At 38.5% G+C, this 18,365-nt stretch overlaps 4 protein-coding genes across 5 annotated transcripts; 2 read left to right on the forward strand and 2 right to left on the reverse strand.

The window, feature by feature from the left end:
* Nucleotides 1-257: 257 nt before the first annotated feature.
* Usp8 (Ubiquitin specific protease 8) lies at nucleotides 258-8,470 on the reverse strand. The gene is made up of 20 exons (XM_065487169.1): nucleotides 8,119-8,470; nucleotides 7,793-7,905; nucleotides 7,327-7,661; nucleotides 6,651-6,831; nucleotides 6,431-6,593; nucleotides 6,231-6,378; nucleotides 5,966-6,182; nucleotides 5,829-5,910; nucleotides 5,667-5,774; nucleotides 5,460-5,617; nucleotides 5,336-5,406; nucleotides 5,189-5,280; nucleotides 4,927-5,037; nucleotides 2,979-3,094; nucleotides 2,460-2,574; nucleotides 2,307-2,411; nucleotides 1,991-2,251; nucleotides 1,802-1,935; nucleotides 1,074-1,268; nucleotides 258-900 (listed from the first exon to the last, which is right to left on the reverse strand). The coding sequence occupies exons 2-20, from the start codon at nucleotides 7,894-7,896 to the stop codon at nucleotides 768-770; spliced, it is 2,829 nt and encodes a 942-aa protein (XP_065343241.1). The 5' UTR covers nucleotides 7,897-7,905; nucleotides 8,119-8,470; the 3' UTR covers nucleotides 258-767.
* A 279-nt stretch (nucleotides 8,471-8,749) lies between these two features.
* Nucleotides 8,750-13,963, forward strand: LOC135941555 (zinc finger protein 62 homolog). The gene is given in 21 exon segments (XM_065487174.1): nucleotides 8,750-9,110; nucleotides 9,173-9,279; nucleotides 9,365-9,535; nucleotides 9,594-9,934; nucleotides 9,991-10,225; nucleotides 10,279-10,356; nucleotides 10,415-10,687; nucleotides 10,744-10,817; nucleotides 10,872-11,003; nucleotides 11,281-11,533; nucleotides 11,591-11,775; nucleotides 11,827-11,923; nucleotides 11,981-12,110; nucleotides 12,171-12,242; nucleotides 12,298-12,553; nucleotides 12,612-12,667; nucleotides 12,721-12,798; nucleotides 12,800-13,010; nucleotides 13,181-13,338; nucleotides 13,397-13,545; nucleotides 13,604-13,963. Coding segments are annotated over 21 exon segments (3,396 nt in total). The 5' UTR covers nucleotides 8,750-8,980; the 3' UTR covers nucleotides 13,814-13,963.
* Nucleotides 13,883-16,493, reverse strand: LOC135941553 (uncharacterized). Of its 2 annotated transcripts, none has more exons than XM_065487172.1 (5): nucleotides 16,350-16,493; nucleotides 15,166-15,263; nucleotides 14,724-15,105; nucleotides 14,462-14,574; nucleotides 13,883-14,325 (listed from the first exon to the last, which is right to left on the reverse strand). In XM_065487172.1, the coding sequence occupies exons 1-5, from the start codon at nucleotides 16,428-16,430 to the stop codon at nucleotides 14,025-14,027; spliced, it is 975 nt and encodes a 324-aa protein (XP_065343244.1). In that variant the 5' UTR covers nucleotides 16,431-16,493; the 3' UTR covers nucleotides 13,883-14,024. The 2 variants fall into 2 exon arrangements, with proteins under 2 accessions (XP_065343244.1, XP_065343242.1); XM_065487170.1 differs by having other exon boundaries at nucleotides 14,462-14,577.
* Nucleotides 16,494-16,497: 4 nt separating this feature from the next.
* Nucleotides 16,498-18,351, forward strand: Prosbeta2 (Proteasome beta2 subunit). The gene is made up of 4 exons (XM_065487173.1): nucleotides 16,498-16,646; nucleotides 16,842-17,021; nucleotides 17,183-17,501; nucleotides 17,994-18,351. Exons 1-4 carry the CDS (start codon nucleotides 16,585-16,587, stop codon nucleotides 18,276-18,278), a joined length of 846 nt encoding a protein of 281 aa, XP_065343245.1. The 5' UTR covers nucleotides 16,498-16,584; the 3' UTR covers nucleotides 18,279-18,351.
* The last annotated feature ends 14 nt before the right edge of the window (nucleotides 18,352-18,365 follow it).

Raw genomic sequence — 18,365 nt, forward strand, 5'->3', positions numbered from 1 at the left:
TGGCTTGCGTTCATAATCGATGTTTTAGTGCGATAAACAACTCGATAAATTCACTTGTCCATGATTTCCTCACGAGTGCTCATGGATTCTGACCCGCGATAGGATGCCCTCCGGAGATGCGCTGTCCAAAGCACATCAAGTCAATACCAGAATGTGCAATAATTAAAATTACATTGAAATCAATCAAACCGACTGTTAGAAATTTTCATGCAATGATTGAGGCTTTGTTTGGAATAAAATGCATCTTAAGCAACTAATTCTGTTATTAATTGATTGTATCAATTATTATTTAATCAATGGATAAATTCTCTTTTTCAAAACTAATTCTGGATTAGGATTTCTTACAACAACTTGACCTCCCAAGTTCAATGACTCGAGGGTTAAATAATATTCTAGATTTGAGTTTCAGCATCTTAAAATTATATTTCAACTATATAACTTGACTTGAAACAACAATCTTCACTTGAAAAGGCATCTTTCGCACATTTAAAATTCTCATCGCTTCCTTGATGAAATGCAGGTGAATTAAAACTTACAGAATATTTTTTAAATTATTATATATATGGCTTTGAAATTTTTAACAGACAAGTCTGAAGTCAAACACAACACGTTCTTAACAGATGAGGCAGCGGTCACATATCTTGGTCAAATTGAGTGGGGAAAAATAATAGACTTGCAGTTTCAGCCGTCTTGCAAGTTGTTCCGCGCCTTGTGAAGTCTCAAAATATCACATAATGGCACAATCGGTGCATTGTCACGCTGGAGTTTTACCGGTCTCTGGGCAAGATGTAGGTGGAACTTCTGAGGTTCTGAGATGCGTAAAAAAGAATATAGGCTGCGTTGGAACGCACACTTGATTCGGAGATCTCAGACACATCAGCGTCGTCAAACTTGTACCACCTGGAATAGTAAATTAATGAATGAGCACTTTTTCCTTGCACAGCAACAGCGTCAATAGGTGGTTAGCTAAGCAACTCTGATGTAATATGATTAAGAAAATTATTCATTTTTTCCATCTATAAAAAAAGATTAATTTTCTTGAGAGACTTCTCGACAATAGGTGAAGCACTTACTTTTTGAAGGTTGCGCTCCTGCTGTATGTGGTGTAGTGGCCACCTTCCATGGTGCCATAGTGGTTGGACACGGCATACAAATCGTAGAAGGTGTGTTTCTGGTTTGGTCTCACTGTGTACTGCGTCATCGTCAGCCTCTGAAGCGGAAATTCCACTAGAGTGTGCTGCTTCCGCCACGCGATGTCCTCGCAAAATCTAAATGATGAATAAAAATCACGGTTCCATAAATTCATACCTGACATCAGCAGAGCAACTAAAATTATTAAATATTTGAAAAGTGCGACCACTCGAGGTTGTTTTCATGTTGAATATAATTAAAACCAGGCTTCATCCTCGTTGTCAATTAAAGAAGACGAATTTCTCTTTAATTGACAACGAGGATGAAGCCTGGTTTTAATTATATTCAACATAAATTTATTAACTTCAACATTGTTATCAAAAAGAAAAACGAAAGGCAAAACAAATGGCAAAAAATAATCTAATTTAAATGACACTTTCGCTCAGTTATAATTACTAGTAATCCAAGTTTTTTTGAAGTAGAATGTTATTTTTTGTTGTGTTTATTTACATTTTTCTTTTATGTGAGATAATAATAGCTCAATAATTCATTTTGAGGATATCATGACGTGATTACCACAGGCTGCAAATGGAAAATAAACTTTTATGCTTTTGTGAGATTGCTGATAGTCTACAAATGATCAACTAAACAGTAAATTAAGGTAACATACCGTTTGAAATGAATGACTAGAATTGGTGGAAGTCGCCAAATATCAAACTTTTTGGTGGCGCGGCGTGTTAGCTTGCACTTAGGACACCGCCACTCTTGAATAGGCTCTGGGGCTAGGTACAGGTTCAAGCAGTCCTGCAAAATGTTGAGACAGTTAAATTATTGCGACTCAAAAGCCACTGCTACTCACATTTAAGGAACATTTGTCTGAATTCTGTGGAAGCACAAGGGTGAGCGTGCTGAAGGGCTCGAAAGTTACAGACTCAAAGGAGCACGAGTTGCACCGCACTGTTGAGCTCTGCTGGCCAAAGAAAAGGTGTAGGATCCGTGAGTCGTTGCACTTTTCAAAATCGTGCCAAGCGATTTTAGCCGACTCCTCCATATCTTCGATTTGCTGCGGCGGCTCCTCAGGTTCTTGGGCAGGAGGGATCCGTTGCTTGATGTGGTGCTTCTGCACAAAATGATAAGTAAACACTGCGATTTCAAATCACAGGGTTTTTCTTTACCTTGTTCAGGTCATTATGGAGCCAATCCATCAGTAACGTCAGAAACTCGTGCGAGTCCTGCTGTCGGACACCACCAAAATCAACGTGATATGATCCAGCCGCCCTCTAAAAATTCTTTGATTGGATTGTGGTTGAAAATATGGCAAGATTTACCTTAAAGTCTCTGCAAGCTATCGTTCTATACTCGTTAGCCCACAAAGCGCGGACCACAAGAGCCAGCTCTTCCACAATTTGTCCCCGCGTTTTTGTATTAGTGTTCACATCATCCCTGAAAAAATATGACACAGACGTTTTAAGATCAATTTAATAAAAACAAATACATTTTAATCAATAAAACTAAACCCATAGGAAACAATGGAAGGCTTAAATTTAAAAATTTAAAAACAAAAATTAATATCATACGCTCTCGTAGCCATTATAAAATCAATTTAACTAGTTAAATTTACCCACGGGTTTCCTTTTTCATTTTTAAAATACACTTGAATCAAAATCTAATCATACATTTAAGATATGAGAAAAAGTCCATCAATTTTCCGAATTTTCCCTTTAAGAGAAGCCTAATTTTTGAGTTAAAAATTTTCAGGAAAACATTAGAAAAATAATCCAACACATTTTATAATCCAGAGCAAATGAAAGAAAAAGCAATGATTTTTATAAATTTAAGGCTCCTACCTGTACGATCCCTCACAGAAGTAATTCCTTAATTCATTTGTGTTGGAGATGCACTGAACGATCGAATTCATGTAGCACGAGTTGCCTAGATTCTTTAGTCCAGTGAGGCCGGGTCCCTGTAAGTGAAGCACGTTGTTTGCATGAGGAGAATGTAAGTCAGTGAAAACGAAACAACAGGCGGCAGGCTGCATTTTGAGGAGTGAACCAGATACACGCCGAGACCGCGCGTTCTAGTAAGAAAGGTGTTATGGTTTTTGGCTTCTAACAATCTAATTACTCGCGTGTTTTACGTAACGCGCCTCTTGTCAACTTTTCCACTGCAGAATGCCAAGGAGGCAGTTACGCCGGCCGTATCGAACGTAACATCGCATCAAATTAAATTTCATTTTGTAACGAGTACAAACGCTTCTCTCTTGGAGAATTATTACAAATGGGTTGCATTTCACATTTTTACGATTACTACCGTCATGACATCAGAAAAAGACGAGAGTCGGCAAAATAATTAAACGCTTTATCTGGTACATAATATTGACTGTTTTTGAGAAGTGATAGCTCTGACATGAATTAAGAAATTGCTTCACTCAATACAACACAATACGAATAAGAATTTTGGAGAAAAGTTTGCATGCTAATTTGAAATCGTGATTAACAAGAGAAAAGTTAAGAAGTCGACACTTAAGGTTGGTTCTTCCATGAAAATGAAACAGACTTAATTGATTCTCGTTTCTTTAAAATTTTCCTCTTCTTTACATCTTCCGGTACTAATGGCTTGGGGTACATAGCTTTATGGGCTGATATACATTATTACAGCAATTAATGTATATCTCCTGTCGTACATTTTTCTCTCTGCTAAATAAACTGCAACGTTACGATTTGTATCGTTCAGATTTAAAATTTGTTATCTCACAATTATTGGAATTAATAACTAAAGAAAAAGCGCAAATATTTACCCTGTTGAAGGGAATACAAAGGAGAAGGTTGGAGTTGGCAAGTAGGACCATTGTGGTTCACTTCCGCACGCAGCTAACCCATTTAAGAGAGCACTACTTTTGATGCTGCTGACACTTGACCGAGATGCCACAGACAACGCACTCGTTCGCACACTGGACGCAGAAACGTGCCCCATCATTTTTGCGATTTCAATCGGCCGCGCGCCGCCCCTTCCTGTCTAATGGTATTACACCGATCCACCACTCGCGGCAAATATAGGGATAGATGAAACGCCGTCGACTAATTTTGTTATTGTTCGTGTCTATTGATCGCAATCAGATCAAATTCGACTTACAACTTAATATAGGACTTCATAGCTATTGTTAGTATATATCTCATAAGTTCCCCGATGAAACAGCTAAAAATACTAAATTTTTCATTTTTGCAATTTTTTGAAACTGAACTTAATAAAAAATAGAAAACATTAACTGGAATAAATCACAAATACAACACTTTCAAGGCTTAGCCCTTAAGTCATCTCATTGAAGGTTAATACTGTCACGCCAAGCACGTGGTCAATTAAAGAGAAACGTGATTTCCAAAACGTGTCAACTGATCAATAATAACTCGCCATCACTCGCGAAAAGTAAAAATGTGACTGCCACGCGAGGAACGTGCTCACTATTCTCACCAAGCAGGAGAGAGATACAGATATTACAAATTATAAATAAGAGCTATCATAAATATTTTTGTAAAGACAAGCAATTGCCTTCTTCAATTCTTATTGGAGTTGATGACAAAATCCTATTTGCCACTTAAGTTTTTCATCAATTAATTTAGTTTAATTTACCGATAACACAAACATAAAGATGCCAAATAAGCCCCTGCCGAGGAATAAAAACTAGAGCGAGTGGAAAAAGATGGTAGGAACCATATTTCCATTTCAATTTTACCATCCAAAGAAAAAGCAAGAAGTAACTGACTAGCATTCAATTTAAATATATCAAATTCTCTATACCTTGGTGCCATAAACTGGACTCAGATCTCTTTTTTCTACCCGAGGCAGGAAGTGTTCCCTGTGAGGCGCTGGTTTGGTTCTTCGATCAAACTGCGGCATATCATCATCCATCTGTAACAATACAGCATGCAATGATACACAACATTAAATAATCAGACAAATTTAGTATGTATTATTATTTGCATGACTTTGGCAAGAGAAAACAACAACAACAATATACACACACACACACACACACACACAAACTTCTGATATCACTCACATCTTTAATATTTGGAGATGAGTGGGATCGAGAGAGGTTGGATGACTCGGAGGGTTCCCTCTTCAAAGGCTCAAATCGTGGTGGTTTGTTAGCTGCATTAAATTAACAGAAAATTATTTTGTGTTTGCAATAACATGGGTTCCATACTTCTTTCTGAACTATCAGTTGGCTTTGACTTTTCCACAAACTTTGAGGGCGGTGGCGGGATACGAGGAATCCTGTGCAAACATAGATGGTGATTAAAATTAAAAAAAATACGAGGAAAGATTACTTTTCGCTCTGCAAAATTCTCTTTTTGGCCATTTGGGTGGTAACTGCTTTCAGTTTTCCCAATTCTTCATCTTTGGCGTCAACTTCCGGCGGCACTTTTACCCCAGGTGTTTCTGATTCAGTTTTAATTCTAGTTTTCAACTCATTGTTTTCAAGATCCTGCAAGACTTGTATTTATTTTATTTCAACACGTTTGGAATGAAAATACCAATTTCTTGCACTGTTCTTGCAGGCGCGCAATTTCATCTAAATACTCCTGTTCCACCATCTTCCGCAGCTCATCGTTTGCCTCATTCTCCTTTGCTTGCCGAAATTTCTACAGAGACATCAATATGAAAAAAGCTAGTCAATTAATTGCAGGAAAACTCACCTCCCACTTCTTCTCTACTTCCAAAAGTTCCTTCTGTTTATCTACCGCTTCATTTAAAACAACGTCCTTTTGTTTTTGAATCCTTCAAATGCATACAAAAATTAATTTCCTACAAAAGAAGAAATCGGCATTCGTACTTATCAACCAGTTGCTGCTTCAACGTCCTGTCAAATACTGGGATGCTAGGCTGCGTGGTTGCAGCTGGCAGAATTTCAGACACAATTTCAGGCTTGATAGGCTGGACAAAAGCTTCTTTAACAACAGGAATTGGTGCAGGTTTCAAGCTTCTGTTGAACAGCGGGGAAGGATTGGATGGCGACGATTGGCTCAAAAGGTCTGGATAATCGATGCTATCTGAACAAAAATCATGCAGTCATGGATAGGAGCTAAAATTATTTCTACCTAAACATATAAGATCGTCCAAATCTTCAGGAGAATGTTTAGCTTCCACCCTTGGGTTGGTTGTTATTGACGGATACATATCCAACCACTCGGAGTACCCTTTGTGAAGAACTAACGGTGTTCTTTCATAACGAACTCCAATGTCCCACTGAAAGTATTTAGTCAGAAACCACTCTACATTGAAACAAAGCTTAGGCAACCTTGAGCAAGATGGTTTTCAAGTAATAGATTTCAGACATTGGCAACATGCCCTTAAGGGTGCTGTTCCAGTCTACAAGAACTACATATTTGGCTCCAATTCTGGTCTTCCACAGATTCCTTGACTCAGCAGGCAATTGTCCCTCAAGTTTGGTTGTAGTGATTCTAAAACACAAGTCAGAAAATTAGGAAAATACTAGGTAAGAGTAAAAGTATTATTACCCAGGCTTTACAATCTCTTTGGGAACGCTAATAATGCAGGGCACATCTATGTGCGATTCTTGGAAATCAGCTTGCGGTCGGACATCCATGATCAACAACCCACCAGTGCCTCGGAATCGATTAACCAGCTCGTTCAGCTCTATGCAAGTCAACTCATCAGTGTAATCTTTGGCTTTGTTGGCTAAAACAAACAAATTTCAAATTAATCAGTACAACAAGAGGTTCAAGCTTTGATTCTCAATTATTATGTTTCTTTACTACTAATATTTTTATTCAGGGACAGTTAACAAATTTTATATTTAATTTGAAAATTTTTTAATTTGGATTATCCTCTTTTCTGTAGTGAATTTTCAACAATAATTATTTCAGTTTCATACTTCATTGCAGCGTGATACAAAATTCTTATAATATGTACAAAATATTAACTTTACTGCAGAAATTCAGAGCCACAAAATGAATGAATTTATTTCTTCTTGATTTCTTTCAAGGCAAATTTAATGCTCTTAACAAATTGGATGTAACAATCAAATTATTAAACAATTTCTCAAAATTTTTGTGTTGATTTATAGCGCTTTCAATAGATATTATTTGGAACATTTCAAATTTATTTTATGAAACAAAAAACATCAGCATTGCTTTGGCAAAAAAATTCAAATACTTTTGTCAACAAACTTACATGCTGCTCCAGCAAAATTGTTGCTCGGCGCTACAGTAACCTCTGGCGGGGCCTTAACGGCCTCGATCGCTGCATTTCGCAGTAGTTTCTCCTCTTCCGCGGTCTTATATCGTCTTTCAAGGATCTTAGTTAGAGCTTCTGCTTGCTCTAAGCACCTTTTAATGCTAGTATTGCTGAAGACGGACTTGGTATCCTCGCGTTTGATGTCAGGTGATCGGCCGATTTCCATAGCCAGGTGGGTGAAGCGCATGAACAGAATATAGGCCTGTTCTTGATCACCTTTTTTCAAATAATCTTCTGCTGTAGCCGGAAGCTTTTGGGCACTTGCCAACAGCCTGGAATGAATTAAAATTTGTAGTCATTAAATTGTACTGAGTGCAGAAACGACTTGGTCCTTAATTTTAACATATTTGTCAGACTCAACGTTTTGATAATAAAACTAAAAATAAACTGTATTTATAATTACATTTTAGCTGGTGTCGTGGTAATAAGCTTTTGCATGTTACTGAGCTCATTGTTCAGGTCTTTTAAGGACGAGTACTTCAGTGCCTTGAGATAAACTTCTGGCATCCTGTTAACCTGCAAACAAGTACGTATTAGATTAAAAATAGTAAAATTTATTGGCCTTAAGTCTACAGCACTACCAAACGTCAATTGATTCACTGCTGTAGACTTACATAATGGATAAACAACGATGCAATAAAATAATTTTCCGCTTGATGACCTACATATTTTTAAATATAGACAAGTCGGCACTGTCAAGCAAGTTGGTCCAACGGAAAATGTACCCACCTTTAGCAACTAAAAAGGGCTGGCAAGGAGGAACAAAGCGAAACGCATGTCCTGCAAACGTTGGCCTCGCACTTTTGGTCCGCTGGCAGCGAAAAAGGACGCGAATTCGTCACACAGGCGTCAGTGTTATCCACTTACCGCTTTTTATAATTACAATTATTTGTAGTACGGTTTCACAATGTCCTCCCACAGTTTTTGTTTCGCACAAACCAAAGAGATCCTCTTATTGCTGAAGAGTAGAAAGAGTTGTCTACGAGGCGTAAAAAGCGAATAAGTCAACACATTTAGAAGACACGGGAATGAAGGGGGAGTTGCATTCCAAAGAGGGCCTCTTAATATTTACATTGCTCTCGGGTACTACAGAATGCAAAATGTAAATTGATTAACCTCTTAGTTTTTTGTATCGCATTAGATGCCAGCACTAGACGTAATAACGTCCAATCAGTACAGTATCGCAATTTGCGTGGCTGCGTGCATGCTTGGTGCAGCTTCAGCTTGGCCCAATCAGAAGCCCAACCTGGCCATCTAGTGTCCTAAGAGTAAAACTCAACCATACCAGCACCTGACCTAACTCAAGCATGCGCGGTGCAAATCTATATGTATTGTTTATTTACCTATGTGAAAGGAGCGTTGAGGAGCAGCTGTGGAGCACTGACGGGGGCTAAGAGTTTTTGGGACTTCTTTTAGTTTGGTACAATATATACCTAATTTTTTAAGAAACAAAAATTTTAAATTTGAATTTAGAAGCCAATAAAATTACTTTGCTGATTTTCTTGGACAAAGACGAAAATGTGGTAGCATAATACGTACATAATAGTTTGACTGCGACACTGCTTTCAAACAAGAATTAAGAGCCATCAACATGGAACCCGTGAATAAGGAAGACGAAAGTAGTGTCCTTCTTATGAAAGACATAATGGACATTGAGGATCAGCAATGTGCACTCGAAGTCTATTCAATGCGTAACAATGACGAGTTTGAAACATTGCCAGGTAACTCGAATAGATATGGGTTCCATACAATATAAATTTTGCTCTACATTATTCTCTTACAGACTTCCCAGATGAAATTCACATTGACATGAACATGTATCACGAAGAATTCCCATACGGTCTTGAAGAGATGACATCAATACCAAAAAGGATCACTGCAGCAAATCAGGTCTACACATAACTGTGTCCAAATCGTTTTTGATGTTTACCTTTTATGTAAATAAATTTCTCATCCCCCAATGTCGTGGTTGCAGGTTTTGCCTTTGTTCAAGAGTGTGTATGAAGACCGCTCTCAAGAGGAAGAAATTAGCCTGGCCAACGAGTGGCAAGAAATATTCCAGTCTCTGTCGACTGGCTCCATCAGAGACCATTGTGAGTGTCTGCTGTGCAACTGCTTTTTTGTCACTCCATCAAAACTCTTGAATGTTCGTAAGACAAGACCTTGGTGACACCCGATTTAAACTAAAAAATATTAAATTCCAGCATGTCAATGTTTCTCACCCCCACTTTGGGTCCAAAGAGCTGCAGCATTGCTATGTGTGCAGCCAACGTTTTGTGTTTCCAAAAGCCTTGTCCCTGCACCTGGAACAACATCATGGGCTCTTAGCTCCGCACCTCACCTGCTCAGTTTGTTTCACGCAGCTCAGTTCCCAGTCTGAGTTAAAGGCCCATATGCGCAAGCACAGTCTCATCGAATCCTGCCAATTTTGCTATAGTCATTTTCCCTCCAAACAGCAATTGGCCCAGCACCTCGCCTCTGTGCACGTCAAACAGTTCCCATGTCCATACTGCAGGAAGTCTTTTGACCACAAAGCAGTCTACAGGTGATTATGGAGCAAACCATTGGCTGCTTCAATTTTAAATTATCTATTTTGTCTAGATCCCATTTAGCCAGGCATGAGTCTTTTTCCACCGCGCCCTGTGTTCACTGCAAATGGAAACCAAGTCAGCAGTTAATTGATCCTGAATTGGCCATGCTGCAACACTTGCACACATACCACACTCCAGACCAGTTGCAGTTTTTCTTTGATACAGTTGTGGAAGAAGACAAGCATGAACTGGAATTTGAAAATTTACTAAGAGCCTATGAAGAATCGTCTGCATCAATTTTAAATGTATGCCAAATATTCCCAAACTCTTAACAGTAAAAACAGATTCATGTTTTTAGGTGTCAGAAGAAAGTCACTGCCTTGAGGCAATTTTGAGTAGCGTAGAAAAAGTGGTCGGAGAGCTGAAAAATACAGAGGTTTGTATGAAAGCTTAAGCAATCCCAAGAAGTGTAACTTTGGGTTAATTTAATCAAGGATGTCGACACCCAAGTTATTCGATTGTGCAAACTATGCACTAAGGAAGTCCAGAGTCTGGATGAAATACCAGACCATGTGCAGGAATTCCACCCAAAAAGCAAGCAGTGTCCCATCTGTAAGAGTAGGTTTCCTACTGTAAAAAGAGCCCAATGTCACACAAGACTGCATCTGAAGACTGAACCTGAACAAAAGGAATACAAGTGCCAATTCTGTGACATGGAATTTAAAGATACTGGCAAGTTGAACAGACATTTAGAAAACTCTCACAAGGTTTGTAGTTTTTCCTAGACTTTCTTGGAGAAGAGAAAAATAACATAATTTTTTAGATCAGCATTCTTGTCAGACCTTTCAGCTGTTCTGTTTGCAACAAATCCTTCAAGCTAAAAACCATCAGGGATAAGTAAGTATGAAAATTTTATCATTGAATAATTTTCATAGGAATTTTGTGTTTTAGGCATCTTTCAACCCACCAGGAGATTTTTAAAGCCAATAGAGAAGAAAATATCTCACTGAGATGCAAATTTTGCAACTGCATCTTTATCAAATCCAGCTATCTTGCCAAACACACCGAGAAATACCACAGCAGGTTTTATATTTATGAGTTGTAAAAATAATGTAACTTTTGCTGTTTGTATCTTCTACTCAAAAGATAAATAAATACACTTTTGATAGGCACAACGTCAGTCCATATATTATAAAAATATTAAATTTGTTGATTAAAAACAATTAATGCTCTCTTTAGGCTAGAAAATCTGTCATCTATTGTTGAATAATACTTTACTCTCTTCTTACGTGCCAGTATTTTTTCCACCAAACCCTTTAATCCGCAAAATACTAAGTGCTAACTTGTTTTTATATTTCAGTGCTCTCTCATCTGCTGATGGAAAAGCAAGCTTTCAGTGTGCGCACTGCAAAGAGCATCTCAGTGACTTGTCCAAGCTCAAGCGGCACATGGTGTACAGACATGGGGCCGCGTCGGACAAATGTCGGTTTAAGTGCAACCTCTGCAAGGTCAGTTGCCGGACAGCAGTGGGACTGAAGGTTCACATGCGGACACACACCAACTTAAAGCCTAATGAATGCAAAATATGTGGCAAAGGATTCAACCGAACCCATGTGAGAGATTAACAGTAGAATTAGAAATTTATAAATTTCGAAGGCTGTGGATTTTAGGCTTTGAATCTCCACATGAAAATCGTGCACTCAATCAACACACACCTTAAGCAAAGCAAAAAGATGTACTTATGTGCCCAAAGTGGGTGCTCTAATCAGCAGCCAACTTACGCTGCGATTCTGAAACACTTTCTCCGGGCACACCGTGATGTTAAAAGATTTATTTGCGGTCTTTGCGGAGAGTGGTAAAATATCTCCCTTATTTCTAATTCTGTCTCCTCAGTGTTGGTTTCCAGCTACTCCCAAAACCAGGAGTTGAAGATCCACATGAAGAACAAACATAATTTAATTGCGCCAAGTATTTCTATCAAAGAGTCAAACAAGCAGACTGATGTAAATTAATTTGAAAATCTTGATGAAATTAACTGTCGCTACGTGACACCATTGCAGATCCACGTTTTTCCTTCGGTAGAAAAACTTCCGGCTAGTCACCCTCATGCAATGCTAATAACTCAAATATACGAAGACCAGTTGAAGAAGACGTTAAATTTGCCTGATTTCCAAGCAGCTGAGGAGATAGGTATTTCAAATTCATTTAAATTTCCTGAGTTTCCATATTGACACTAATTCTTGTTTCAAGGAGATGTTCAGTCTGACCATAAATTTAGCGAAACTGAGAAGAAACAAACTAAAGAAGTGAAGCAAAATCAAGGTGGATTGCTTAAACATGGGGTCGGTAGCAATTCTAAATGTATCCATTCTTACAGAACTACCTCTCAATGAGACAATAATTTACGACACTGACCGATACCAGACTGCATTTCCCGACTTGGAAGCCATTGCTGCACCCAATTCCTTAGCAGCAGTCAACAAAGAAACTTACATGAGCATCATTGGTAAAGCCTATGATAAGCTGACTCCACAGTACCCTGAAATGGTTGCTGCTGTTGTAAACTTACCTCCAAAAGAGGAAGAATTTGCCATCTCTCAGCCAATTGTGATATCAAGCAGCACCCAAGAAAGGTGACATAACTGTTTAAAAAAATTTAAACGCAAGTTTTGAGTTTGATTACTTTTGCAGCATGTTGTTGAATCCAAATCCTGAAGCTATGACTGTGACTAGCCAAACTGATGCAGGTGCAAAATACCGGTCTTCTTGATTGAGCCGCCTCTAATTTTGTTTTTTCCAGGGGTTTTTTCTTGCGAGACATGCAATATTGCCTTCCACAGCAATGTTGAGTATACCAATCATTTAAAGAGACATGCAAATGAAACTTTTGAGTAAGAGTATCTTCATCGCTGAAAAACATTCCATAACTGAAAGTGTGATTGATAGCGATGAAGTTATGCTGGAGGAGCACAAAAAGGTCCATCAGTTGTCTAAAAGATCCAACCATGTTTGTCCACACTGCCCAGATCGAGTTTTCAAGAGATCAAGTGACCTCCAAAGACACCTTAAGAGCCACCAAGAGAACAGAAGGTACCCTATTTTTTAACTTTTGGTTGTATTCCGATATATTTTTTTAAACCTTGGAGTAGCGGTGCTAAATTAATTCTTCTCACCGACTAAAATTTTAAAATAACTATCAAAAAGCGTTTTGAATATGTCATTTGCCGTCAATTGTGCAGATAAAAAATCTATTATTATAGTCATCATTGTGACCTGTGTGGAATTGGGTTTACAAGAAAGGATACACTGCTGGTTCACCAGACCAGAAAACATGGATTGCAGAACTTTAACTGTGAAACTTGCGGCAAAATCTTCAAGCTAGAGAGTCAGTTCAAGGAGCACGTCAGAACCCATGCAGGTGAATAGAGCAAATTGCTTAAGCCAAGAAATTTTAGTTAAAAAAAAAACACTTTCAGAGCGAAAAGATCACAAGTGTGATATTTGTGGGCGTTTATTCACTATGAGAAGCTACCTTAATAGCCACCTGAAGCGGCACGTGAAGCAAAAGGACTACATCCCATGTCCCAGCTGCCCCAGGAAATTCAGCTCTGAAAATAATATGCAGGTGAAACCGATAATATATATTTTATATACCAATTAAACCTACTTGAATTTCATTTCAGGTGCACAAAAAGAGTTTTCACGCTAAAGGAGCGATGCTTCTCTCAAGACAACAGAAACAAGATGCACAGAGGCAGGAGGAGGTGCAGAAAGCCACCTTGGCAGCCAACCTGGAGGATGAAATGCTCCAGGTCGACTACTACCTTGAAGACAGCCAGGCTGTGTGCCTAAAGGTACTTTCGGATGCAGACCTGGAATTTCTGCCGTCATGATTTACGCCTCAGGCCCACAAAATTTTCAGTCTCACCCATTCAGAAAATTTTTGACAGTGAAACTTTAAATTATGAGATTGTTACTTTTATTCTTTGACCATTCCTTACAGGAATCAATTTAACACGTTTAAAATACATTTCAAAAATAAATTACTGCGTATTTGATTTACTTAATATTTAACAATGATTAGTCATAAACTGCAAAATGTTTTTATTTTTGGCTTGGGTTTGCTGTTGCTGCCACTGTATTTCCTACATGTCGCTTTTCCTCTGTGGCAGTCTTGTATTGCTTTTCTAGGATTTTGCTCAGCTTCTTGGCATTCTTTGTGCACTTTCCAACACTACTTTTGTTGAACATGGACTTGCAAACCTCCTGGTCTACATCCGGCAACTGGCTGATATCCTTGGCTAGGCGAGTGAAGCGCGTGAACTGGATGTAGGCCTGTTCATGGTCGCCCCTGTTCAAGAATTCTTCTGCCCTGGCTAGCATCTTTTCAGCATTTTCCATTATGCTGAAAAAAATTAGCATTTTATGAGAAGACCATCAAAGCGTTTTCAAGGTTCAAACTTGTTGGGGGTTGGAGCGACCTTCAACTTTATTTTTTGGGAAAACAAAAGCTCCATGGTGTGAATATAATAAACTAATACCTTTGGGGTTTTGTCCTCATGATTAAGTTGTGCATTATCTGAACTTGATTGTTTAAATCATTAATGGATGAGAACCTCGGCGTCTTTTGATACACTTGTGGTTCATTGTCCGCCTGCTTATGAAAACAAAAGGTGAATACAGTCACATTAAAAAATAATTGTGCGAACATAAAGATAGATTTACTCATTTTTAAATTTGACCTTCATAATTTTAATAATGCGGCTACCCTTTGATTAAATTCCACCAAAACGGAAAATTTACCTCGGGCTGTTTATAAGCACTTAAGCAAGAGAGAAGAAAACACCACGGTTGTACTCCCGACTCCATCCTTGCAGTTTGCTGCTGTTCGCTGCGAATTTCGACCTCCGTAGGTTCACAGCGCGTATTGTTCTCCACGCTATCAGTGGTCTTATACCGCCTTTCAAGTATCCCGGCCAGCGCATCAGCCTGCTTAACGCACTTCATGACCCTGGTATTGTCAAAAATGGTCTTGCACGCCTCTTGATCTGCGTCTGGCAACCGACCAATGTCCATGGCCAAGTGGGTGAAGCGTTTGAAGGCGATATATGCCTGTTCTTGGTCACCTTTTTTCAAGAAATCTTTCGCTGTGGCTGGCATCGCTTCAGCTATTGGCATGATCAACCTGAAATAATTACGAACCATCGGTCTCAAATCGACGAAGAAAACTACAAACGAAAAATACCTTGCCGATGGTGTCTTCATGATTAATTTGTGTAAACTCTTGACTTCATCGTTCAGTTCCTTTAAGGAAGAGAATCGCAGAGATTGGGGCATCTTGAGCTGTAAATGCAAGCAAGAAACAATTATGAAATAAATACGAAACAGTCTGGAAATACAATTTTTCTAATAAAATTGTTTGTAACCACGATGATCGACGCATGAATCAATGTAATCTACTGCCTCTATATACGACTGATGAAGTATGCTTTAGACTTTATTTATCAGATAGTTAATTGCTTCAGTTTTAAATGCGTTTATCTTTCCTTATACCTACGCAGTAAAAAATCGTCTTAAACTAAACAACTGAAAATAATTGCCAACATATTAATCCAATTAATGAGGAAAGAGCCGCTATATATGTAACAAACGATAACAAGTAAAACAAAAAGCAGACCTTGGTTTAATGTTGATTAGACTCTTGGAAAATATTTTTATTGTTTCTATTCCCAGCACAAACATAAATGGAAAAATACTAAAAGGACCATAACAGCATTTCTTTAAAATTTAAAAATATTTAAATTTTGTGTGGCAAGCGGAACACTTTTAAAGTAAGTGACAAAAATCATCGATATGAACTGGCCGTCAAAGTAAATTTGCCTCGGGGGGGGGGGGGGGGGAGAAAGCATTTTTCATGTCAAGGTAATTGTTGCGAGAGGCAGGCGAGAGGCTTCTTCCGCGGTTTATAAACTGAAAAAAGCATACGTGTAAAATTTGCAAATTACTGCATCTATTATATTTATGATAAAGTTAATGTTTTATGCACGAATTCGAGCTATTGAAAATTATTTTTCATTTTTGCCATTAATTCTTACCAATTTTTAAAGTAAAAGAGGTGTCTATTTGTAAAAAAAAGAAAATTATGAGAATTATGAGCTGTAAGGCAAAAAGGAAACCAATATAGCAAGCTGAATAAATTCCAAGAAATCCTTGCGATGGAGCTTATACTGTATAACTATATTATATCCATCATCTCTGATTTAGTATTTTTTATTTTATGTGCCTAGTAAAAAATGGATAAAATTAATATTATTACATACGTTATTTCTTGTTGTATGAATTAACTAAATAATATATTTATCATACTATGTGACTGACTTATCATTTTTAGCAGGCATTATCGAAATATTATTAATTAAAAATACTTACTGAACTCGCAGGTGATGCCATAAAATCGGCAATTTTACCTCTCGCCACCAAATTATTTGTCATACGCCAAATACGCTTCATTTCAAATTGTGTGCCAACCGCGCCAGAGTAAGTTTAAAAGTGCAACTATTCACACTGACAGTGCGCATACGCCCCATGCTCACGTCAAGCTTGTAGATCAAGGCGCTAGGTGCGCACCGAACGCCGAAAACAAAAGTCATTCTCGTCAACAACCATGGCCTCAGTGCTGTTAGCAGAGAACCAAGAACCCGGTTTTTCCTTCGAAAACTGCAGAAGGTAAGCTATTTTCAGTGTTGTGGCACATAAAATTTGGAATTCAGAAATATTTTCCTCCATTATACAGTAACTTTAAGCGTGTGTGAGCTGAAATTTGTCGTCATTTTGCCACCGCGTTTGTTGCCTTGTCACACCCGGCTAGCGATTGTTTTATATTCGAAAAAGAGATTAAAAAAGTCAAATTTAAAATTTCAGGAATGCCTTTTTGGCGAAGAAGGGCAACGCTTTGCCGAAGGCGACCAAGACAGGAACGACCATCGTAGGCATTATCTTCAAGGATGGCGTCATCCTCGGCGCAGACACCAGAGCCACTGAAGACACGATTGTGTCCGACAAGAACTGTTCCAAGATCCACTACCTGGCCAAGAACATGTAGTAAGTGTCCTTCACATGAATGTTTAAATCCAATTCATATCATATATGTATTGTATTATATGGAAGTCCCCATTTTTGAGAACGAATTTTTTAAATGGCTTGTCTATTGACCATTTGATTTTTAACTGACTTCACTCAAATCGCATCATTGCACATTTTAGCTGCTGTGGTGCCGGCACTGCTGCGGACACCGAGGTGACCACTCAGATGATCTGCTCGCAGCTGGAGTTGCACCGGCTAAGCACCAACCGCGACATTGTGCCCGTGGTGACCGCATGCAAGTTCTTGAAGCAGATGCTGTTCCGCTACCAGGGCCACATTGGCGCCGCCCTTGTCCTTGGTGGCGTGGACAACACTGGTCCACACTTGTACTCGATTCACCCACACGGCTCCTCTGACAAGTTGCCTTACACTACAATGGGCTCTGGCTCGCTGGCAGCCATGGCTGTGTTTGAAGCAGGCTGGAAGCCTGAATTGACTGTAAGTTTTGGCTTGCACTGAGAAAAAAAATAATTCAAAAATTATTTGAAGCAGTTTATTTCAAGAGTTTGAGATGTTTGATTGATTTTTTAAATTGCCATACTTGCATAAGTGGTGATTTCAAGACGCTTGATATTTTTTGGACCAAAATCGCTTGAGTTATTACTTGACAATTTTATCTCCTTATTAAAAAATAGGTCATTGACGCGAAAATTTAAAGACAGCAGCTTCCTGGACTAGCCTGGACCAATTTGTTTCGCTTGCACTTCAATTTTTTCAACTTTCTGTCTCACAACTGGCGCAGCTTGGCCAAACTCAGTAACTCAGAGCGGCTGACTGTTACCTCTATTAAATAATGCATTATAGATGTAGAATAATTCAATTATCAAATCATGTTAAATGAGTTAGAGATGAATATTGAATAATTTTCAATATCTTGGCTATATTTACTGCTATTATTTCCCCAATTAAATTTTTTCCTTGGAAATTTAGGAAGAGGAGGGCAAGCTGCTTGTGCGAAACGCAATCGCTGCTGGCATCTTCAACGACTTGGGCTCAGGCAGCAACATTGACGTTTGTGTGATTCGGCGGGGCTCTGTCGATTACATTCGACCTTACGAAACGGCCAACCTTAAGGGAGAGAAGCAAATGTCTTACAATTTCAAGAAGGGAACCACGGCCGTGCTGGACGTTAAAACAGTCCCCATCATCATTGAAGATGTGGTTGTCCATCACACTGGTGAATCAGCCGTTGAGTCTATGGACACCTCCTCTTAAAACTTTTTTTTTGTAAATTAATCTAAGTATTAATGGATAAAATGAGGTTTCAATAAATTTCCCTTTGGTTTCACACTCTGTGTTTCT

This window comes from Cloeon dipterum, chromosome 3, assembly GCF_949628265.1.
Source record: "Cloeon dipterum chromosome 3, ieCloDipt1.1, whole genome shotgun sequence".
NCBI lineage: Eukaryota > Metazoa > Arthropoda > Insecta > Ephemeroptera > Baetidae > Cloeon > Cloeon dipterum.

What these genes read in the sequence shown, in the direction of transcription:
- LOC135941553 (XM_065487170.1), bottom strand. Translation starts at nt 16,430, where the DNA reads ATGAAGCGTATTTGGCGTATGACAAATAATTTGGTGGCGAGAGGTAAA. An exon ending in GTGCTTATAAACAGCCCGAG is followed by an intron (nt 14,578 to 14,723) that starts GTAAATTTTCCG and finishes TGTTTTCATAAG; the next exon opens with CAGGCGGACAATGAACCACA. An exon ending in ATGAGGACAAAACCCCAAAG is followed by an intron (nt 14,326 to 14,461) that starts GTATTAGTTTAT and finishes AATTTTTTTCAG; the next exon opens with CATAATGGAAAATGCTGAAA.
- Usp8 (XM_065487169.1), bottom strand. Translation starts at nt 7,896, where the DNA reads ATGCCAGAAGTTTATCTCAAGGCACTGAAGTACTCGTCCTTAAAAGAC. An exon ending in AAGCAGCAACTGGTTGATAA is followed by an intron (nt 5,911 to 5,965) that starts GTACGAATGCCG and finishes ATGCATTTGAAG; the next exon opens with GATTCAAAAACAAAAGGACG. An exon ending in CTAGTCATTCATTTCAAACG is followed by an intron (nt 1,269 to 1,801) that starts GTATGTTACCTT and finishes TTCATCATTTAG; the next exon opens with ATTTTGCGAGGACATCGCGT.
- Prosbeta2 (XM_065487173.1), top strand. Translation starts at nt 16,585, where the DNA reads ATGGCCTCAGTGCTGTTAGCAGAGAACCAAGAACCCGGTTTTTCCTTC. An exon ending in TACCTGGCCAAGAACATGTA is followed by an intron (nt 17,022 to 17,182) that starts GTAAGTGTCCTT and finishes TGCACATTTTAG; the next exon opens with CTGCTGTGGTGCCGGCACTG. An exon ending in GCTGGAAGCCTGAATTGACT is followed by an intron (nt 17,502 to 17,993) that starts GTAAGTTTTGGC and finishes TTGGAAATTTAG; the next exon opens with GAAGAGGAGGGCAAGCTGCT.